Source organism: Gigantopelta aegis, chromosome 9, assembly GCF_016097555.1.
Source record: "Gigantopelta aegis isolate Gae_Host chromosome 9, Gae_host_genome, whole genome shotgun sequence".
NCBI classification, from domain to species: Eukaryota; Metazoa; Mollusca; class Gastropoda; order Neomphalida; family Peltospiridae; genus Gigantopelta; species Gigantopelta aegis.
This window is the reverse complement of record NC_054707.1, coordinates 11,871,046-11,895,122: the sequence shown is the minus strand read 5'-3', so window position 1 is coordinate 11,895,122 and position 24,077 is coordinate 11,871,046. Positions and strand designations below refer to the sequence as shown.

General features: G+C 36.5%; 2 protein-coding genes across 3 annotated transcripts; one reads left to right on the top strand and one right to left on the bottom strand.

Annotated features, from left to right (window-relative positions):
* Positions 1 to 14: 14 nt before the first annotated feature.
* Positions 15 to 12,635, top strand: LOC121382169 (esterase OVCA2-like). The gene is made up of 8 exons (XM_041511683.1): positions 15 to 264; positions 5,648 to 5,670; positions 6,117 to 6,187; positions 6,522 to 6,593; positions 7,827 to 7,945; positions 8,581 to 8,662; positions 10,112 to 10,249; positions 10,706 to 12,635. Exons 1-8 carry the CDS (start codon positions 232 to 234, stop codon positions 10,849 to 10,851), a joined length of 684 nt encoding a protein of 227 aa, XP_041367617.1. The 5' UTR covers positions 15 to 231; the 3' UTR covers positions 10,852 to 12,635.
* Positions 11,795 to 23,704, bottom strand: LOC121382168 (protein VAPYRIN-like). 2 transcript variants are annotated; one of them, XM_041511680.1, is made up of 10 exons: positions 23,597 to 23,704; positions 20,508 to 20,641; positions 19,916 to 20,056; positions 19,516 to 19,580; positions 18,488 to 18,592; positions 17,467 to 17,518; positions 16,726 to 16,842; positions 16,329 to 16,427; positions 15,754 to 15,816; positions 11,795 to 14,666 (listed from the first exon to the last, which is right to left on the bottom strand). In XM_041511680.1, exons 2-10 carry the CDS (start codon positions 20,608 to 20,610, stop codon positions 14,497 to 14,499), a joined length of 915 nt encoding a protein of 304 aa, XP_041367614.1. In that variant the 5' UTR covers positions 20,611 to 20,641; positions 23,597 to 23,704; the 3' UTR covers positions 11,795 to 14,496. The 2 variants fall into 2 exon arrangements, with proteins under 2 accessions (XP_041367614.1, XP_041367615.1); XM_041511681.1 differs by lacking the exon at positions 23,597 to 23,704 and having other exon boundaries at positions 20,508 to 21,282.
* Between the last annotated feature and the right edge of the window lie 373 nt (positions 23,705 to 24,077).

The following is a 24,077-nucleotide window of genomic DNA, read 5'->3' as shown; positions in this document are numbered from 1 at the left end:
GAAAGTTTCCGGTGTCTATCATAAACGATTCCCATGTAAAAAATAAAACAAATATTGCGCCTGCGTGACACGCAGAACATGTTGGTAACTTGATTTTAAGTTGTTACAGCTATTATATCGGTTTCCTAAACGTCAGGCTATTGCAGTGTCTCTCAATGACAGCGTACATTGAATTGTAACGTACATTTGACAGTGTAACCCGAGTGTTAAAGATCAAAGAGAATCAAAGAGATGGCAGGACATGAAGGCGATTATTTATTGAAGGTGTGCACTGTTTGGTTTTGCTTTATGATAGTCATAGTGTATCCCACCTTTTTTTTCTATGTAAACCTCAAGTCTGTTTTTGGACTATCTGTATTTAACAGGGTTTCTGCCAGAGGGTAAAATGGGTATGGCGCCATACTCAAATTTTTATTTTTTTAAGTTAACATTTTGACAAAATCAATAACTCTTATTATTATTGTATGATTTTCTTAAGCCTAACCCTAAATGTAACCCATTTTCTATGTGGAGGAGGCCCCCTATAGCCCCTGTTCACTGTCGTTGCGGAAGGACTTTCCTTTGGCATTGTCACTAACCCTAACCCTAACTCTCTATGATAAGTATTTATAATGTTCTTTATAGTGACAGTGCCAAAGGAAACTCCTACCGTGGTTGCATTCAATAACATAGCGCCATACCCAAAAATTTCTTTCTGGCAGAAACACTGTTTAAGTAGTTAACATATCACTTTAAAATCATTATTTTATTTTATTTTAGTATTATGTAGTTTTATCAGTAATGAGCTGTTACCTTAGTTGACCAAGGTAAACATTAGTCCCGAGGGACGTAGTAAACTTGTGTGGTTTTTACTATGTCCGGATCTCTGTAAATACCCTTAATATAGCTGGTATTCAAAACGTGTGACACCATGTTTTAACCGTTTCTCAACCAAAATAGTGCAACAAATGGACACACAAACCAAAAATGTATAACCAACCGTACTCACAAAATCCCAATTGATGTACTTGCATCATTATTAACAAAATAAATCTTCAACGACAACCTTAAAAAATATCCCCACCATTTTAAATTTGCTACATAGAGGGAAGTAACTGGCCGTGCACGTTAAAAGAAAAGTATTGCCTTAATGTGCCCCATGCACTAGGTAAACATCTACGGTCCGTTTTTTAATATTTTGACATTTCTTGGACTTGCACAGCAATAAACATCACAGTAATTTTAAATTGAATAATAAATGTGCGAGAGACGTTTATCTTGATGAACTACTGTTACCTTTACTGTGTTATGTTGATCTCTGGATAAATAGATTACTTTGAAAACAGTTTGTTGTGTTTAACGACACAACTAGAGCCCACCAAGTTATTAATCATCAGCTATTGGATGTCAAACATAATTTCACATACTAGTGTTTGACATACCAGTTGTTGGGCACTGGTTAGTATGAGAGAAAAACCCCAGAATGCGTCCATTATTTTTTATGAGGAAAATGTTTAAAAAAATTAAAGGTGTATTTTGTTTTACTTGCCAACTAAAGAGAAAGTTTACACCTTAAAACCTCCTTGGATATGCCACTAATATTGAAATTGCAATTAAACATATCTTGTGAGAATGTGGATATGAATGGGATATAGAGTGGATAAACCTGGGATTTTCTAGTTTGTGTGCATGCATGTATCCACCCCCATTCAATTGAAAATATTTAATTTTAAAATGCTTTTTGTGTGATTTGAATTTTAGAACATTTCATATGGCTACATGTGACATATGCTCCTCAATGCCTTCCTAGATCTGATATTTGACAGCACTCACTTTATACACATATAACTGGATGTAACTAAGTGGTAGAACACTCACTTGTGGTGCTGTGGTGATTAGGATCGAGACCCCTCAAAGAACCCAATAATGTTGTGTTTTGTTTCATGTTACTTTGTTTGCCCAATGACAGGGATACTAAATTTCATAGTATATATTTTCCTCTGTGGAAAGGCATACATAAAAAGACAGACACGGCAGAAACACGTAAACATTGGGTGGGTGGATGGGGGGAAGGTGCTGACTGAGATTGAAGGCACAAAGCAAAGTTTCTAGGGGTTTTGGAGTATGCTCCCTTGTAAAATGTTGAAAACTAGATGGTCTGAAATGTAATTTCCTGCATTTTACAAGTAAAATCCATCTCAGCCCCCTCCCAGCCCTCCCCCTGCTCTGCCATGCCTGAAAGATCCCTTTGTGCTATCCATTAAACATTCCCAGTCTGGAGCTCGCTGCAGTAATATGTCTGTTTCACCTGTGGCACTGCACATCCTTTTGCTTGCTCAACTTGAGAGTCCTCCATTTTGTCGTTTTTGGTCAATGAGTGCGAGTGCGAATAATTTTTACATGCTCATATACCACTAGAGTTTCGAGCATGTCCGTCCCGGGGCCTGACTGTGGATAGCCAGGGGCTTGTCCCGGGACAGAAAAAAATTAGCGGACAATTTTGAAATTTACATCCAAAAATTAAATAGTGGGCCTTTAAAATGTTGATGCGCATCTGTAATATAATTAATAAAGAAAATTCTACTATTAAATTTGGTCACTAGATTAGATCGGGTGGTCAAAACGAAATTAGATAAGATCGATGGCCTGACTTGGGAGGGGGGGGGGGGGGGGGAGGGGGGGTAGTAGAGTTGAAAATGGGCAGAATTTTGAAAATAGCAATTAGTAAAAAAGTTAATAGAATTTAACAAAACCCCCCAAAAAAGCCTGAAATAAAAAGAATTGACTGCTCGGTCGAATATTTATATAATTTGGAGCATTTTAGAAGGACAGTCCAAAAATAAATAAGAGAAAGAAGAGAGGATCGGACTATTTCATAATATTAAAAAAAGAAAATAATTTCTACATAAACTTTTGAACGAAGGTCTAAAAGTTTTTAATCCGATCTATATGTACACGTGAGTGGCCTCGTTAAGACCGTTAGGGTGCACAGCTTGTAGGGACGAGATTTTGAGAAGCTGGATCCATCTGAACGAGAAAAAGAATCAGACTAAGGTATAGTCCAGTCATCATGGGTTGGTATAGTGGTGCGGACGGGCCTGACTCCGGAGGATACGAGATGGTATCACAATAAAACAAAGTAAAGTCTAGAAAAAGAGTAGTAGGGGCCGACCCCACTTCCTATTTCTTCTTAGAGTGGGGCAGTCAATCTTCCAGTGCTGCTAGGACAGGCTCGGGCATGTAGAGACTAAACACGAACAACCGTGGTGTTTTGCAGAATGGCCATCATACGAGTCACGAAAAATACAAGTCAACATAGTCAGACGGAGAAATGACGCTAAAAAAGAATCCAACCTGGTGGTGCAGACTGTCGAAACGAGAAGCATTCCAGCATTCAATCAGTTCCAATGGCCGCATACATCCCAGTAGTAAACTTCACTTCGTTGACAAAAACAACAAAAGTGAAGGATCCCCAAGTTGAGCCGCGAAAGCACATGCAGTGTGCACAAACACGTTTTAACGCGACGAGCTGCAGACTGGATAGATTCTTGTTTAGCAAGATTTCTTGCCTCCACATTTTTTCGGGTGATTTAGTATATATACTCTTCAAAAGAAGAAACGCAAAACCACATTGTCGTAACATTTGGAGAATTGATTTAATTATTGAATGGTGAGTCCGATAATTACCAAATGTTGCAGGATTGTTCACAATTCACTCTAGTCCATTGTGAGTAAGTGATAGGACACACCACCAAGGTCAAGGTCATCTGGAGTCAATACCGGGTGTGGCCTCCACGTGTGTTGACAACTGCCTGGCACCGCCTGCCCATTGAAGCAACCAGAGTACGGATGACGTCCCGGGGGATGGTGGCCCACTCGGCCTGCAAGGCTGCTGCCAGCTCGGGCAGGGTCTGGGGCTGTGGTTGTCGCTGTCGGAGACGTCGGTCCAACTCGTCCCATAGATGCTCAATTGGGTTCAAATCCGGTGATATCGATGGCCAAGGAAGGACATTAATGTTGTTGTTCTGTAGGAAAGCCGTTGTGAGACGTGCTGTGTGAGGCCTGGCGTTGTCATGTTGGAACACTGCGTTGGCGTTGGCCATAACTGGAACGATGTGTGGCCGGAGGATCTGGTCAATGTAGCCCTGTGCATTCAGGTTGCCCTGCACGTGGACCAGGTCAGTTCTGCCAGTGTGTGAGATGGCTGCCCACACCATGACACTACCCCCGCCGAATCTGTCCACTTCCTGCACGCAGTTTGCCGCATAACGTTCACCACGACGCCTATACACGCGACATCTTCCATCATGACGTCGGAGCAGAAATCGGGACTCGTCACTGAACCACACCTGTCTCCATCGCAGTTGAGGCCATTGTCGATGAATCTGGCACCACTGCAGTCGGAGTCGACGGTGTTGTGGTGTTAAGATGACACCTCGAACTGGACGTCTGGCACGAATTCCTACCTCACGTAGGCGGTTCCGTACGGTCTGGTCGGATATCCTGCGCAAACCTGGTATTGCTGCAGCTGTGGAGGTGGCAGTAGTCAATCGTTCCCGAAGGTGGCGTACCCGGATGTAGCGGTCCTGCCCGGGGGTAGTGACCCGTGGTCGACCGGATCTAGGGAGGTCACGTGTTGATCCATGTTGCTGGTAACGGTCCCACAGTCTGGAGATGGTGCTTGGGGACACATGGAATGCCCTGGCAACGGCCGTTCTGGATTCGCCTGCGTCTAGTCGGCCGATGGCATTGTTTCTCTGCGGTTCACTGAGACGTGGCATGTCCTGGATTGTCAACTGTCGGCCAGATACAGAGGCCAGGCAAGCGAACACCCTGCACTTTTATACTGTCGGTGTTCATGTTGCATGTGCAGACAACGCACGTGCAGTGGTGACATGGTTTGCACGTGGCTGCGTTTTTGCGAATATTCACATTTTGGAACTTTATTGTACAGTAGCTGCGTTTTATCGAATGTAACCGTGGGAATGTGTTTGGGACATGCAATGACCTTATATTCACAAAGCATGAACCGGTAGGAAACATAAAATCGGAGTTATAACCCATTTGTACCCTTTTGCGTTTCTTTTTTTGAAGAGTATATATATATATTATTTTTTTTTTTTTTTTTTTTATAATACAACAGGCATCTAAATAAGTCAATAACGGTCATTCAGGTTACCACATATCAAGAAAGTCGAGAACGGTACTTCATTCTCCACAGAAATCATGTTAAAACTAAAACTACAGCACCTAAATTTTAATCACCTAAGTGTTATTTAGCTACAAATACAGTATCAGTACAGTGAGAATGGTGGTAAATGAAGGGATTTTATAATAATGGAATTATAAATATGCACAGTAAGCTATAGGTTACCAGGTGTGTATTTTGTGGTAACCTGTACATGGGTTACCAGACACGTTGATTATTTTGATGCCTAATATAATACTATTAATAATAATAGACAGTTATTAGTTAAATTATTCAAGTTTTGTTTTTAATTAACTCACCATTTTTGCATTCAGTAATCATTAGTCTGTTTAGGCCCTATAACACATGTATTAAAAAACTAAAATTCTGATTGTTTAAATAATAAGTTGGTGTATGAAAACTTGTAATGTTTGTTTTAATGAACCATGTTTTAAAACATTAGTGTTTTTTTGGTTGCAGATATTGTGCCTTCATGGATATAGGTGAGTTTTTAAAAGCATGTCATATGGAATACAGCAGTATGCAAATAGCAATGAGCAAATATAAAATTGTGATTAGTATGTCATGTCACCATCAGTATTCCATAAGGCCTTACTATTTTTGTTTATGATTCTGTATAATACAAATAGATAAATGTTGTATTCCACTGATTATGTTGTACACAATCTTTTTTGTTTATTCTAATACATATATGTAATGATATTTCAGCATCATATTTTTAAGCTTTTGCATAATACATCAACTGTTGACTTAAATCCAAAGATATAAGTTAGAGTGAAATTTTGTTAAATATGTTTTTTTTTAAATGTTTACATTTCTTCTTACATATGTCATTTTGAATGAATAATATATTTATGAAATATTACATATGTATTAAAATTTACATATTGTCTGTTGAATTTTTAATTTTATTTTTTGTTACCTCCAGACAAAATGCACAAACATTCCGTGAGAGGACTGGAGCGTTTAGGAAGATTGTAAAGAAACACGCAGAACTCGGTACGTTATGATGAGACATTTGTAGAAGCCATTGATACGACAAACAGGTCATCTTTTTAATACTTTATTACATCCCAGAGCATTGGAGAAGGCATCCTGAGTTTGATGACATTTTCATAATTTTTTATATCATGAATGGAGTGTCACGGGAAAAATAGCATAGATTATCTTTCTAATAGGTTAAATAATAAAAATAACATGTGATTTGGTGGAAATTAAGGAATGTTAATACATGTAATATGCTGAAATTCTATATTGTGCATTCATTTGAACAAAAAAAAACCAAACTGAACAATTTGTGTAGAAAAAGTCATTTAAATTTTTTACATTTCAGTGTTTTTTTCTGCCCCTAATGTGGTTCCACCTATGGCTGGAGAAGATGGTGATACTGCAGACAATTCAGAAGGTAATTGTATTTTATGGGACATTTTAATGTTTCCATTTTGTGTATTACTACTAAGGAATATATATTCTAACATTTTATGTTTAGTTTACTTAGTATCTCCAATACTGGCATTGGAGGCAAAATACTTGTGGCCCAAAAAGCCTATGGGATCTCTGTCAAGGTCAAGGTCAAAGGGTTTTACGTGCACGTTCAGAGCAAGCTGTTGTAGCGCACGCCTGTCGTGGGCACAGGTGCCGGCCTCTCTGTCCAAGACAGGAAAGGTGGGGGGGGGAAGGAGAAGGGACCGTCTGCACTGGCAGGTGCAAGGAAGCACCAGCAGTCCGATTGAATCGGTAGCAGGCGGATGGGTTTTGGGTGCTATGGAATTTTGAGTGGAGCGATGTGCCAAAGAGAAAAGGTGCGCAGTTTTGTTGAGTAATTTGGCGCAATTTTGAACGGTCGGTCGAAAGGTAAAAATTGAGCTAGTATAGGTTTTGGAATTCGAGTGTAACTCGTTAGTGGTTCAAGAGTAGCTCGTTATTTATAGACCTTCATGATGCTGGTTGTCTCCCTAGGCTGTTCATGGGGTCCTCAGAAGGACCTGACCTATTCAGGTCGTGGCATGACAGCCCAGAGGAGACTCGTGCAATTAGGGATCTCTGTATCTTAGTTGTTCATTTATAGGTGTCTTTCATGCTTAGCTGTGTAACACTGTGCTTGTAGATTAGATTTTAAACTGGTGCACGGGTGTAAAAAGTTAAAGTTTGTTTTGTTTAACGACACCACTAGAGCATATTGATTTATTAATCATCGGCTATTGGATGTCAAATGTTTGGTAATTTTTACTTGTAGTCTTAAAGAAGAAACCAGCTACACTGTTCTATTAGTAGCAAGGGATTTTTAATATGCACCATCCCACACAGGATAGCACATACCACAGCCTTTGATATACCAGTCGTGGTGCATTGACATGAATGAGAACTAGCTACCTCCTGCCTGCACGTGTCTAAACCATTAAAAATGTAACATTGGTGAACTTTTTTTTATAAATGTAATAAAACAAGTTTCATATAAAAAAAATCCCCTGAATAAAACACTCATTTTGTGTTCTATTCTAAAATAAACAGGTCAAGAAAACTAACATGTTAGTGGGATGGATATTTTTGTGTGTGTTAAATGGTACACAACTAAATCATTTCTCCAACTGATATGGTTTCAAACAGATTTAAAGACCAATGACCTCTCTTGTTTTAGATCAGAGAGGCTGGTGGTTTTCAAGGGCAGACAACTACTACAGAGCTCAGGATGAGACTGAATGTTGCAAAGGCTATGAAGAATCTCTCCAAGTAATCAAGCAAGCTTTTGCTGACCAGGTATCACTGCATTCAAAACACCACCCCATCCCACTATAGTCCACATTGACAAAACTCAAACTGAATGTAAGAAAATATCCTCCATGGAGTTAATAACATGCAAAATAAACTTGTTTAATTTTTAAGATTACAAGTGAAGATATTTTAGAGTCACTGTTGCATTGGTCTTCAAATGTCTAGTTAGGGGTCATTCAACAATTACAAAATGCTTAAAAATTAGTGGTGGGGATAGAAGTGAAATTGTGGGATTCATTACAAAGCATTAAGGGGATGGGAGGGACTGATTGTAATAAGGTTATTTTGAAAAAATAGCAGGTGAAAAAACATTAAGCAATTAATCGCAGAAGTCATGGGGGAAAAAACCATGCTAATGTACGACAATACTGTTAGTAACAAGCTAACAAGAACCGTGACAGAATGAACTATGTTGCACACAGTTGCATAACCTATATTGAAAAATTTAAACTAAGACTGCTTTTAGATTTAAAAGTTAAGATTTCTTGTTAAATTCATTGCCTCATATAGAAGTTGGCTATGGTGACCTTTCAAGATTAATCTCATATATGTTTTGTTATTAGCTTTAATTATTATTTATCTCTTGTGGAAAAAATAGATGCAGTTCTTTAACATTCTAGGGCCCATTTGATGGAGTGTTAGGTTTTAGTCAAGGTGCTGCAATGCTGTCACCGATTTGTGGATTGAGGGAACAAGAACCTGGTTAGTTTGTCACTACATAATTTTAATCCAACTATAACTACCGTATACGCAAAAATGTTCGCGAACACGTTGACAGCACCGCGAATTTAATTATGCGCAGTTATTTCCGATTTGATATAATTTTGATGGATACAAAAAAACAAGAAGTCAGAGGTACCTGTTAAATTTATACCGAATTTCGTTTGCACTTAGTCTTTACCACCAAATTATCCACAAGGTCACGTGGTTCTGTAAACCTGCATGGTCACATGAATTTGGTCGAAATGACACACAGTTGGGTGTAAGTCTGTTGTTACGTAATCTCAGTTTTGTTTGTTTTCTTTGTAACCTTGAATGGAAGTTTGTGGGTACCATCAATAATTAAAAGTTATTTATTCTGATATTTGCGTTTTTCAATTTTCTGTATCCCATGTGCGTGTTCCATCGATAACATGTCTACATACATACAACACTGACGTCTCACTGACAGCATGGTAATATGTCCAAGTGTGTGCTTGAAATCATCATTGAAAAGAGTTTGGCAAATGAAATATGGCCATTATGGGTAATTTTGATTTTATTATCAGGGGACACAGTCATGAAAATAATTCCTCGCGAAAATGTAAAATGAGAGCCCGATCGCGAATTATTTTAGCCGCGAAAATATTTGCGTATACGGTAATACATTACCTACAAAAATATACAAATGTTTATACGTTTTATTTTCTCTACACATTTTTCAACACTACTAAAGAAGACAGCTGTTGTCGCTTCAGTTTCTTAAAAAAACAAAGTGATCTTGGTATAGATTTTTACAAACAAGAAAGCTTTCAGATTAATTTTTCACCAAGTGTGGGTGATAGTTGGAATGGGAACCTTTTTGAAGAGTGCCGCTTGTTATTACTAAGTCACTAAACATGAATGGATAGATGATTAGATGCTTGAATTTGTTAAGACCGTTACTGGATTGATGAAAGAATGGTCATAATATAATAATGTAACAGAACATGTTATTGCATACCCCTTGGTTAATTTTGTTTTAAAGGGACATTCCTGAGTTTGCTGCAATTGTTAAGATGTTGTCAACTAACGGATACTTTTTAACGATTGTAATTATATATCAAGTATATTTTCCTGCATAACATATTAGTGGCTGTATATTAAACGTGTTTCTGATCGTTTGTACTAGGTTAAATTTGATTTTATTTCCTAAAATATATTTTTTTCGTACGTACGAAATTATTTAAAGACAAAATCCAGTTTGGGCTTCTTACAAATATTAAGACGATCAGAAACACATTGAATATACAGACACTGATATTCGAAACAAGAAAATATATTTAATATGTAAGTTTAATCATAGAAATATTTTATTAGTTGGAAACATCTTACAATGCAGCAAACTCAGGAATGTCCCTTTAATATAACACAACACATTTTCTATCAGTCTCTTTTTTTTTAATGTTACAGATACATTCAAGTTTGATTTTGCCATCTTTGTTGCTGGATTCAAAAGCAGGCAAAGACCCCATGATGCTATTTATGAGAACATCGTAACTATTCCCACTTTGCATGTGTTTGGTGATACAGATAAAGTTATTCCAAAAGGTACTTCTAAGTAAATTGATTTCTTTTTTCTTTTTCTTTTAGCATTTGTTTTCCTACATCAGTTTCATGTAAATATACTAGTTGGAGGGGGGGGGGGGGAGAATAAGAGAACACTTTGTATTGTCGGCCAAATTTAATTCACTACTAGCATAGTACTGTCTGTGTAAAAAGACAATGTAATGTGCGACTGAAAGTTAGCAAGTAATGTGAGACTGAATGTTAGTAACACGGATAACTTCCTGACAATGTGGACAAGGGTTTTGGTTGTGGTCAATATCAGTACATTATACTATATATTTTGACATAAATTTGGAAATTCATATTTATTAAAATTTCACATGTATTTTACAATTGAGGACCTAACATGAAATGCTTGAATTACATCCTAGTTGCACACAAACACAATAATTATTATAGTTACTTATTGATTTCATGTTAGTTACGTTTTTATTTCAGACATGAGTGAAGATTTATTGCAGTTTTATCAGAATCCCAAAATATTGCAACATCCTGGTGGACATTTTATTGCTGCATCTGGACCACAGAAAAAAGTTTACTTAGAATTTCTTAATGAAATGTTAGAAAATAAGAAGAAATCATGACTAATGTGCACCAAATGTCTAAAATAAGCTGAAACTGTGCATTTTTGTTGTATTATGTTTTACTTATACAGTCAAACCTGTATATAACAGCCACCCAAGGGACCTGACAAAAGTGGTCATTATAGAGAGGTGACCCTTATATACAAGTTCAAAATTAGAACTCATATATTAAAGAATATCACAACTGTCATAAAAAAGATATCGCATTTTTAAACCATTCCTCATTGCCTGTTGCTTTCTTCTGGCTGAAACATTATTGTCAAAATCGGCTAGAACATCAGCTTTCCTTTTTAAAATAGAATTAATCTGAAAATATCCTACACCAAAATGATCGGCGATCTTTCGCACACTTAAATTGCCTTTGTCAGATTTGTTAATAACGTCGATTCTCTGTTCTAATGTTAAAGCAGTACTATTTTTCGGTGGCATTTTGCATACAAATGTATTCGTTAATATATATCGCAAACGCGAACATTGACTTGCAGAAGATATTTTATGTAATTGAAGGTTATTACCCATGTGGCATGATTAGCTCATTTGTGTGTTTAATGACACCGCTAATCCTTCAGTGGAGTCTAACCGTTTATTACAGCTGAATAAGATCAGGAGTCACTTTAAAAATCCGAACACGGGACATCTGCAATGACCGGCACCTTCAGCTATTCATGTTTATTTACCAGTCATGTCTGGTTAGAAGCAAGGAAACACCTAACATAATACTCATTTGTTTGGTTTCTCGAGACTCAATAGAGTGACCATACATACAGATTACATTATTGTACAGCCAATGGGAAGTCGTCTACTGTTCAGCGAGGATGCCGAGAACCAATCGAATTACACCACCAGTAACTGCGTGTCATGGAAGTTACTGAGTGTTTTTCAATTACGATCAGAGAATTACAATGGAACTTTACTACAGAAAATAAACTCAAAACTACAGACATGGCTGTATAAACACATTTAATTTATAATTTTTAAGATGATTGAAAAAGTAAAGACATAACCAGGGTAAAAAAACCAAAAAAACACGTCTTTACCACGATAATCTTGTGACCATTATAGCAGGTTCAACCTGTGATTTTGTGTGAAAAATAGTGACCGCTGGCCGTTATGGACAGGTGACCGTTATGTACAGGTCAAATATGGAAGGTAATGCATTGGGGGGATTTATAGTGGCCGTTATAGGCAGGTGACCATTATGTACAGGTGACCGTTAGACCAGGTTCGACTGTATATGGGTTTGATTGTGATTTTGGGGCATCATTTTGATCTGAAAATATTACCAAAGGAAATATAATGTTATCCTGGAGAAATTAACAAAATGGCCACCAGATGACAATACATGCCAAATAAATGGATAAGCAAATGTAGAACTTTTGGTACAGGCAAACTGGGATAAATCCAGAGTTTGGGAGGGTTAGGCAGTGTGTGTAATGGCGAACACCCAGAAAAGAGGTTGCGTCGTTACTATACACCCTATAGTCTTGCTTTAAACAGCTGTTCGATAGTGTGATTTGAAGCCACTGGTTGTATAAAATTACTTTGTTCACCTCTGTACGAACAGAAAAAGTGGTCATATTTTTTCAGACAATGAGGCATTGCACAAAGAATGTCTGGACTGCATAACCGATCTATTATATGACAAAATACAACAAAAAACACTGAATCGCTGGAAAACGAGATGTTTGTATGTCATTGCTAAAAACCTATCCATTCTCGGTTTGTGGATTTTTTAAAATTTAATTATTTATATATTATTTGAATAAAATCTAGTTGAAATATTATATTTTCTTTCTTTCATGTATGCTATGTGGACATTTGTTTATTTGTGTGTTTTGTTCACTACTTTTTGGTGAGGGGGAGAGTTTTGGTGGGTTGTCCTACCCCCCATGTTTGTTGATTAATTAATTAATTTTTAATCAAGTTCACAAAACTAAAATAAAGTGTTTTAGAAACAACTTTTAAAATCATGTACAGGGCCAGCGGAGTGTTTTTGAAAGTGGGGGTGGGGTAGGGGTACTAGTAGTGTGCTGTGAATTACAAGGTTGTGGTGTGTGTGAGAGAGAGAGTACGAGAACATATGTATATGTATTTGAGGGCCCGAACCTGTTGGTGGGGGTTCGGAGGCATGCTCACCTGGAACAAGTTTAAATATCAGATGTTAACATAGGGCCTATGGCATCTCCAGACTTTTGAGCACAGTAACAGGAAAAAAGAGGAGACCATGGCTCTATCGGCTCTCACCTCTGCTGCAGCCCCTAATACACATTTGAAGAAAAAAATTGTTCGAGACATGCAATATAGACATAGAATAGTGAAGTTGTGGTGTGCCCATTAAGGCATAAAAAAAAAAAATGTTTCTTCAGACCGACTACCTAAGAAAAAAGGGCTTACCCTAATTATTTTTTTCATTTTATTTTAAGTTAAAAAAAAAAAAAAGAGTACAATTGTAGTTTTTTTTAAACTTTAGACTGGCCCTACCTAATATTTTTAAGTCGTGTTCCCAGAATTGTTTTTTTAGGCACAAGGCAGAATAAAATTTTATTGTCTTCATTTGATTATTCCTTTGTTAATCTGTTTATATGGGGCCTACTAGTTGGGTATCTCTTTTGTAAGATATAATATGTATCTAGGATGCATTTTCTTTTTATACTAAGCTTATATTGAAATTACTGACAAAAACAATACCAAAGGATGCTGTTATGGTGGTATAAACAAATAACTCCAATGAAAGTGAAAATGCTGAAATTAAAGTAATTGGTAGGAGTAGCCTGTGTGGTGGCCATGAGTTTACCTTCTCAGTGTCTCTATGCCAAGTGTCAAAATGACCATGGGTCAAAATTATGAAGGCTGTTTTTCTGAAACACAGATGTTTAATACCAAATAATTTTTTATTTTTTTATTTTTTTTGACCATGGGTCAAAATTATGAAGGCTGTTTTTCTGAAACACAGATGTTTAATACCAAATTGGTTAAGTTCTTATTAATAATCATCTTAATTAAGAAAACCAAATTACATGATAAACCAAATAACATTAACATGGAAATGCCAGCAAAAAAACATGTTTTCATAAAAATAACAAATTCTGCAAATCAACTGCTCCAAAACAAATCAAAAATCAGATTGTGAAAACAAATATTTTACAAAAAACCCACAGTATCGAATAGCCAAATCTTGAAAACTGGGGAGTACAGCATGGCTATGATGTTAAGATATTGTTTGGCCAGTCAAAGTCCATTTCTAATTATTATTTCTATTATGTCATCAAAAAACATGGACCAATGATGACCTCGACTTAAAATGATTCTTCTTATCCAAAGGGGAACACACATAAAGTCTTCAGGAAATCCATCCAGTAGCGCCCCTTGTGTGCAACTTCTGTCAGTGGACAAGAAATGTGAATGGTTATTCTAGAATTAATTAAACAGTGGTTATTCTAGAAGTAACTAAACAATGGGAGTTCAGAGATTAACCTATGTTGGAATTATAAAATTATTAACACAAGTATGGTATAACCACCGACTCTTTAGCTTTTCATCTCGAACCATCCACAAATTTTAAAACATACTCGTGTCGGGTTTAACCCTCATATAGTTTGAGTTGTGGGGTTTTTTTTTTCAACAGCCTCATCAACACTTGAATCTTTAAGTTAGTATATGCCTAAATGTTTGTCGTCTTGATGATTCCATGAGAAGCCTGCAGTGAGGGGACTGCAGACCCAGCTGTATCCTGGTTGGTGTGTGAGGTTCAACCACTTCCCACACATGTGGGTTAGCCACATCAATCTTCAACAGTTCTGCAACTTTCAAGTGTCCTAAGTGAAAAAAGGAAAAGAAAAAGCCTTCTTTAAGAAAGATTTGCAGGTACACTAATCTTCAACAGATCTGCTACTTTAAACTGTTTTACTAGTACAGAAGAAAACTGAAGAGGTAACTATCAATGCAGTCACATCAATCTTCAATAAGGGTTCATCTCTGAAGGGTCCAAGAAAATACAGAACAGCCAGATAAGTGACATTTGTTATTTGTGATGTTGCTAGGAAATTGAGTAATAAAGGAACTACTGGCATTTATTTCTTGTAATAAATTATGGATTCCATAACAAATTAATCACTTTTTAGAACAATGTACCTACTTGGATTCCAATGAAGTCTGGCAGACTTTTATATCCCTGTCCCTGAGTCAGACCCCTGATCCTATCGGAGGCCATCTTCATAAATCAAGGCTAATATTCGTTCCTCGTATTCAGCCTTGATACATGTCAAGAAATCGTGCCACAAAATGCTTAAATTTCATTGGATGCGATGAGATCTGATTGCAACGAATTGCAACGCTCCTTATAGATTCCCTTGTTATTGTAAACAAAGATGGCAGCGTCAGCGTCCGGCGGTTAATTTTTGATATTGCTTTCAAAATTGTCACATGTTACCGATGCTGTGATTGGTCAGCAATGTCATCGTGTAAGGGACATAATCGGTGTTACAAATGTTCTTCCAATAGAGGGCGCTAGTAGTGGATATCAGTAATCTTGACTACATGTATCAAGGCTGAATACGAGGAACGAATATTAGCCTTGATTTATGAAGATGATCGGAGGCCGGACTCTGGATAGGCGTGTTCGAAACCCTAGTGGTATATGGACACGTTAACCAAGTTACTAAGCTAAGCTAAGCAGACTTTTAAACAGTCGATGGAAAATTTCAAACTTTTTTTTTTCAAAACTATTCTTCAAGATACAGGTCATACAACTCTGATCCCCTTAGAGATGCCACCCGTTTTCGAAAGGCTGTAATGTTTTTACTAACTGAAGTAGAGACTATATTCAAATGCTCTTATAAAGATCCTGCATATAATATATATTGTATATTGGATGTAATAACTGATGTATAATACTGTACATACCAGCATTAACGGCACTGTCTATTGGATATGTTCCAGCCTTATTACAGTTGTATGGATTTGCACCTGGAACATAAAAAAACAAATTTACATTTAAACTAAGGAAAACATTAATACATGACAATGTATATACCATATATATTGTTCACATCTGTTATCTGTACTGATGTTAAAAATGTCAAGCACAAATTAACACGTTACCAAACTTTACAACTGATATACACGTATTAATGCAGATTTTCATATTAATACAATGGAAATATACTACTGGAAAGAAATAAGGGAACACATAAATAGTAACAACAAATATTGACTGCAGCCAAAACCCTCATCCACAGTGTTGGGAAGTTAACTGTGTTACTTACAGTCAATCCTGCGTTACATCTCTGTATTTTACACAAACATAACTATTGTAATAAATGTAGGCTCAAATACCATGTGTTTCCATATTTCTTTCCATCAGTATATCAATATTGGTCTATTTGCTGCTATTCACTCCCATCTTAGAAAAAAAAACGTGGAAGCAGTCATGATGATGTTAGTAGCTGTAGCAGTAGTAGAAGTGTTAACGGATTCACCTTTGCTAAGAAGATATTTAATAATCTCAACATTTCCTTTACTGGCAGCTTGGTGCAGTGGAGTAAATCCCTTGTTGTTGGCTCGGTTTATTTCACAGCCTAAAATTCAAGAAAATATTTATGTTAACCAAATTTAAAACATAATATAATTATAGATTAGTATTTTTATTCTCAAACTTCACACCAATATATTTTACCTACATTTTGTAAATTTAACTGTTCTCAAAAGTCATATAGTATTACATACAAAATATTGTATTTTGGGCGTCAAACTTTGTAAATAGCAAAAATTGAAGTTGCAAGGTTTGAACTCCTGCATGATGATATGGTAGTTTTCTTTTCAGAATACTGTGCTAACCTGTAAACATTTACAAATACAATAAGTAAATGGGTTCACCTGCTGAGATGAGCATTTCCAATACAGACATGTCGGGATGTTTTGAATTGAGAACTCCAAATGTGGCCAAGTAAAGAACAGAATCCCCATCCCTAGTAGTCGTCGTCAAGTTAGCTCCTGAAAATTTATATAAAATGTAAAATGTATCATTGAGAATTAAACAATGACCTTCAGCATATCAATCGGGAAGCATTGATGGAATGAGACAGGCCTCATTGGTGTCATGTTTAAGTCATTAGACATAAGGCTGGTAGGTACTGGGTTCGCAACCCAGTACCGGCTCCCACCCAGAGTGAGTTTTAACATCTCAATGGGTAGGTGTAAGATTACTACACCCTCTTCTTTCTCACTAACCACAAACAACTAACCCACTGTCCTGGACAAACAGCCCAGATAGCTGAGGTGTGTGCACAGGACAATGTGCTTGAACCTTAATTGGATATAAGTTGAAATATGAAATGAATTGATGGAATGAGAAATAATCCAATGTCTATTGAATGGAATTAATGAAGTCACAAGACTTGTTACAGCGTGAGCCACATATCACACACACACACACACACACACACACACACACACACACACACACACACACATATCTGTACATGTTAATTCTATGACAGCTAAACAAATGAAAACAAGTTCCTCACATGAACATCTTTTTTTTTTTTTTGTATATAGAATAAATTGACCAAAAAATGTAAATAAAACTAATAAAAAATGTGTTCACTAAATAAATACCTTTTGTCAGCATGTAGTAAATCAGTTCCTTTTTACCACTCAAACAGGCACACTAAACAAACAAAATTAAATACAGTTTATGTACATGTACATGTATAATTTGTTATTTTAAACAAGAACAGGCCTGTGGCACTGCAAAAAACCCATATAATTTACTAACCTGCTGAGATCATAAATAGGAAAATTCACTAATACATGTAGTTGGATAATTTGTTTTCTTAAATTTTATGAACTTTTTCCCCTTTTTGATGTAAAATTATAATTATTATGACTCTCCCTATGGGACTTGGCATCTATTTTTGGCTCCTTTCAGGCAAAGGATTGCATGTATTTCCACAGCCCTGCAATATCAGGATGAAAAACACCAAACCCGTAGTCTTTAACATAACAGTGAAAAATTCCATCAGTGAGACCAATCATGTAACACATTGCATGCTGGTTAGTCAATCTACCCATTGAAAGGTTAATATCCATATCCCAGAAGTGATTCCAACACAGCTTGGTGGGATGGTGTAAGGCCACAACACAATATCTCCGTCACCATTAACTACATTTAATGTGCTGAGGTGTTGTTAAATAAATATTCATTTCTCAAATCTAAATGTTAGCTTGCAAACAGTCAAATCCACTTAATTGCATAGCCCGGTGCATGTAAAATGTATTCTAATTACTGGTATAACCGATTATCTAGCAGAGCCCCATTTGCAGGTTATAACCAACAGTAAACTTTAGAAATGCTTAGTAGACAGTTTATCTTACTCTTAATTGCAGAAAAAACACTGTGTCCATAACAAAGAATGCCGATATCTGTAAACATTTCATCTCTTTATACATTTATGTATTTAAAAATAACCAATTTATGTTATAAACAGATATGCAATTAAGTGGATATGAACAATTTTAACTTTATACATCACAACATTTCAAAGTTGCATACTGCAGTCTACTTGATACTTTACATGTTATACAACTATTGGACAAAGTTTAAAAGTAAATTCAATCTACGTTTTTACTGACTTACCAAAAACAGTGTGAGGCCAGATGATGGCAAGCGATCATTCACATCATAGTTTAACTTCTCAATCAATCTGATGGATTCTTCTGTGTGACCAGTTTCATATGCAGTCTAGAAAACAAGGTGGAATGGACTTTAATCACCCAAGAAAAACTCAAGAAAATGGTACATTTTAGCTTCTGGTAATGTCCTATGTTGTGTTTGTCATTAATGTATGATTTTACTCCTAAGTATACTGATGGCAAAAGAAAACAAGGTGGAATAGACTTTAATAATTTGTTATTTAAATTACATGCACATACATGTACTTATGCCAAGAACAAGAATGACCAAGGAAATGGTACACCTTAACTTCTGGTTATACGTCCAAAGTTTGTTTTGTTTAATACCACTAGAGCGCATTGATTTCATTGGATGTCAAACATTTGGTAATTTTGACCTGTCTCAAATAGGAAACCTGCTATATTTTTTTATTAGTAGCAATTAAGGGATCTTTTATATACACCATCCCACAGACAGAATAACACATACCATGGCCTTTGATATACCAGTCGTGGTGCACTGGCTGGAACAAGAAATAGCCCAATGGACCCACCGACGGGGTCTGATCTCAAACCGACCGTGCTTCACCACTGTGCTACATCCTGCCCCTGGTTATGTCCAGTGCAGTGTGTGCAATTAATGCAATATTATCTCCCATTTACTTCACTTATGACAATCAGCAAATAATAAATCAAGTTTCATTTTTATAAAATTAACATATACGTAAGTTAAACACACTGGCATAACAAGCTAATATAAATTTAAGTATACTGATGGAAAAAATAATAAGGGAATACAAAAATAGTAACAGCAAGTTTTGACTGCAACCAGAGCCATCATCCACATTGTCAGGAAGTTAACTGTGTTACTGGCAGTCAATTCCATATTACTGACATTCAAACCCACATTACATCAGTTGTGAATTAAATTTGGTCTAAAATACCATGTGTTCCCCTTAGTTTTTTCCATCAGTATACATCAGATAAACTTACTTTAACTAGGTCGAAGATGTTAATATCTGCTTCTTGTGACTGTGCCTTTTGAAGAGATGATTTTCCTATTTGAATTTTCCAAAATGTAAGTAGAAGCAGACAAAAAAACCAACAACAATTTATAATAATTAGCATTTTTGATTTTTATTCTGTAACAAACATAAAACAACACTTAATTTACACTGTGTAATAATATTAGTAGGATAAAAGGTTTAGTTGGTTATTAATTACTAGTTATGAGAACACAATCAAACATATATAATAATATGGTACACATGTAATTGTTGATAGCTTTGAATGACTAATTTGTTGAAAGGAATAACAGTACTTTTTTTTTTGGTATTTCTATCAAAAGATATTAAATGATATTTATATATTCTGTAGAAAATAATAAACTTACGATTTTGGCAGCATTTTACAGTAATTGTAAGTACAACAAGCAAAAACAGGACACAAAAACAACTGAATCCAATGTGCTTGTAGTTCACCAGAAAACTTGTCAAAAACTCTGATGACTCTGATAGAACACTTTTCAACATTGCTATAAAATAAAACATAACAAGCCTAATATTTTAAACAATGGAACTTACTATTACTTCAAAGTCAATAGAAACACAAGAAAAGAATTGACTGAGGTTATACTACTCAAAACTAAACAAAATATATTTGTCATAATGAAAATACTCATGTTAAATGTTTAATATTCATGTCAAATGGAAGATCATCAAGACTTGTTTGAAAAACATACAAAAGGGTTTCCTTCTTTCCTAAATATAGAATATGAATTAATAATTCAAAGAAACAAATGAAAATATATAAAAAAAATTATTACAAACATATATGGTAAATTCTAATAGCCTACTGTGATATATTATTTTTGATCACAGGAAATAACTTATCAACAATGTTCAAAAAAAATAAAACATCTACAGACATATCAATTTAATAATATTTTTATACAAATAAAACAGCTAGATACTTATGGTACTAACCTAACTGCTTTTCTTCAATTGATAACACTGCAGCTTCCAAATCCAACAGTAGCATACTTTGGTTAGTAAAAAGTGAATTATAAAATAACTCTAGATTTTCCATGACACTTATAGTTTCTTAATCGTCCAACAACCTAATATTAAAAAAGGAAAACAAAAACAAGTTTAAAAAGGCATAATTATTCTGTTAAAATTAAAACTATATGTACTTTAATTAGGCATAAACAGTAGATTAAAGGAATTCTGTGTAAAACAGAACATAAATAAAAATCTATAGTCTTTTCCATCATTCTATAAAAATGTATTTTGTAAATACAGTCGAATCCACTTTATTGCATGTCGGTTTATAGCATAAATCGGTTATTTGCATATTATTTGGCTGCACAGAACTGTTTAGCATTAAATCAATACAAATTATGTTGCATATTTGAATAGCTTTATAACGACAAACATCGGTTACCGGTAATTGCATACGAAAACCAAAAAAATCTTGAAAATTTCATCATAAAATGTTCCACAGACCTTTAATATTATACCAGAAACAATTGTAATTGCACAGAGAACAAAGCAGAATGTTCTATGTTGCTTAAAAACTTAATATTAAAAGAAGAAAAAAGTAAAAGCGGTTACTAAAACAGGCGATGTACAATGTTGACATATCTCACAAGACTCATTGTAGTGCTTATAACAAGTGTTTGACACACACCAGGGCTATGCAATTAAGTGGATTTGACTGTAACTTGTTTGGTTTGAAGTAAGAGAAAATTAAAAGTGTTTTGGAAATAACAACAACAAAAAACCACAACTATTTTTGTGTGCAATTTACAGATCAATCAGCTCAGAAATAAATAACATGTACAGTAGTAAATTCCATACTACCATAGTATGAAAAAAGGTGTTCGCTGTGGGACGGACTATAGTGAATATTTATATTATTAAAAAAATATTTGGACTTATTTTAATGACAAATTAGTGGAAATAATTATAGGGCAAATGCTAATAAAAAATAAAAAATACCATAAGCCCTAAAAAGAAAGTGCGTGTCCTAGGAGAGGGTGCGCAGCGAAACTCATGGTGAATTGATGGGATGATCGGTTCGGAACTTTGGGAAGAAGTGAGGCAGGTCGATGTAGCACTCTCCCCGAAGTATTGCTGAGTAGTCTTCCGGAAGTATCAGCTTGATAATCCGATGGACTATTGGATTATCCATGTCTGATTTCCATGAGATAGTAGGTGCGACTTCCCTCGACGTACTGGAACTGGTACCGCCCTTGACCAGTTGGTGTTGGTCTCCAGCTCTTGGTGACGAAGGGGCCTGGCAGCTGAGAGGTCGCAGTGAACTCCCCCTTCACAGTCGCGGTACCGTCAAGGAAGCTTGTTGCGTGCGATCTGCCAAGTCGTGGGCTGTGTGTCGGACAAGTCCTGGACCGACACCTTCCTCTTCTTGGCTTCACGCTCTGCAACCGCTGTCGCAACAACTCGTGGAGACGCCGGTGGATTGGTTGGTGCGGACGACACTTTTCCTGTTTCCATTGGCAGGGGGAGAGGCCAGTTTAGCTGACAGCTTTGGCTCCCCCTTTGCCGCTCCTGGCGTCTGCTGCTTCCTAGTAGTGGGGGCGGTGACGCAGAAGGGGCTGCCACCGGCAGTTGAGCTGCCGGTTTTGCCCCCCCCCCCCCCCCCCCCCGAACCGCCCCTGCCGGTCTTGTCTTCTTCTGTGAAGCAGGAGGGACCACCCCTGGCGGTTGAGTCGCCTGGTTTGGTCCCCTCTGAGCTGCCGTGGGACGCCATCTCCTCCTACTTTCCGATCTCTTCTGTTTATTGTCACCATAATACAAGGTGACAATAGCCGTGCTCCCATTGTGTTCAACACGATAATTGGCCAAGCGGCCAAGCTCATGCAGCACAGCCCCCAAGGGTGGAGGGGAGAGAAACCTCGACGTTTGATAAATACAACTGCATTCTGCACTGTCTCGAGTAGGAATGTATCAACAGATGTCACTTCATGTACAGCCATTTGCTAATTCGATCGATTATGCCGGCTGCAGGTGTGCGTAACTGGGGTCAGTGCATGTGTTCCACGGGGCGATTTTGAACGGAGGGGATGTTTAAGCAATGACAATGAAAAAAGTACAAGAATAAGAAAGTATGTGAATGAAAGCTTTATTTCACCATAATTTGCACATTAAAATACTTTTTTTAATATATTAAGAACCCGTATTTTTGCAGTGATGGTACCCGTACAATCGGCCGTAAAGTCTGTATGCCGTACAAGTCGGCTTTTTAACCATACAAAATACGGCCAATCCGTACAAGTACGCAGCCCTGGGCAGTTATATGGTTACGGACCACACAGATTTTGAGAGGAAACCCGCTGTCGACACTACATGGGCTACTTTTTCCCGATTAGCAGCAAGGGATCTTTTATTTGCGCTTTCCCACAGGCAGGATAGCACAAGCCATGGCCTTTGATGAACCAGTTATGGATCACTGATTGGTGCAAGTGATTTACACCTACCCATTGAGCTTTGCGGAGCACTCACTCAGGGTTTGGAGTCTGTATCTGGATTAAAAATCCCATGCCTCGACTGGGATCCGAACCCATTACCTACCAGCCTGTAGACTGATGGCCTAACCACGTCTTACAAACTGAATGACAGACAGAAATATTGACAATGCATCATTTATGTGAATAATTATTATAATATAATATTATATATGGAATGCATATATATGCATATACAGTGTTCTCACTGGGTGAAAATTAAAGGAGGGCGGCCGGTCGACACCACACCCTTCAAAAAAAAAAAAATAAACGTAGAGCAAAAAAAACTTTGATTGATAACAAATGCATATATAACATAAAATTTTCGCCATGTTCATTAGAAAATCATGAACTTTGTTTATTATTATCTTTCTTCTTTTCGTATGTTTATTTTAATTTATTTGCATAACACCCGCATATAGGCAGAGCAAAAATAACAATATAATATACATTTATCTGCAGTAACAATAAAATAAATATACATTGATTACATGAACAAACATCTGCATCAACAAAAAATACATATGTAATATAAGCCTTAAAAACCTGATCATGATGTCTCTAAAAATTTTAAACCATTTTCCTAGCAGACGACTTGGTGTTGACCAATATGAGAGTAATTGGCCTTTACTGTTAAAACTACCACCAGATGTCACAACCATTCGGAACAGTTTCTCAGATTTCGGAATACATCGCTTATTTCCAAACCAATCAGTCGTAAGACACGAATTATACCGGGCATTCCGTAATTGGCCGAGGACTGTTCAGCCATCAAAAGTAATCCCAATTTTTTTTTTTTACGAAGGATGATCATTGTTTCATTCAAGATGTGTGATCTCAGTGACAATGTAAGAACATAAACAAACAGTTGTTTGTAACTTAACTTTATTTAAGTTTCAACTTTCAAGAAGACGTTTAGATTAAAATATCTCGTTATTTCGTACCATAGAAATTTCGCATCTGATTTTACTATACCCAGTTGCAGTTCAACTTACAGTTTCCTGTAAATATTTATGGCAATAATTTC

Excerpts from the sequence above, each read along its gene's own strand:
- LOC121382169 (XM_041511683.1), top strand. The coding sequence starts at position 232 with ATGGCAGGACATGAAGGCGATTATTTATTGAAG. Across the intron at positions 8,663-10,111 it reads ATTGAGGGAACAAGAACCTG|ATACATTCAAGTTTGATTTT; the intron begins GTTAGTTTGTCA and ends TTAATGTTACAG. Across the intron at positions 10,250-10,705 it reads AGATAAAGTTATTCCAAAAG|ACATGAGTGAAGATTTATTG; the intron begins GTACTTCTAAGT and ends TTTTTATTTCAG.
- LOC121382168 (XM_041511680.1), bottom strand. The coding sequence starts at position 20,610 with ATGGAAAATCTAGAGTTATTTTATAATTCACTTTTTACTAACCAAAGT. Across the intron at positions 19,581-19,915 it reads TGTAAAATGCTGCCAAAATC|GAAAATCATCTCTTCAAAAG; the intron begins GTAAGTTTATTA and ends AAATTCAAATAG. Across the intron at positions 15,817-16,328 it reads TAAATATCTTCTTAGCAAAG|GTGCAAATCCATACAACTGT; the intron begins GTGAATCCGTTA and ends TTTATGTTCCAG.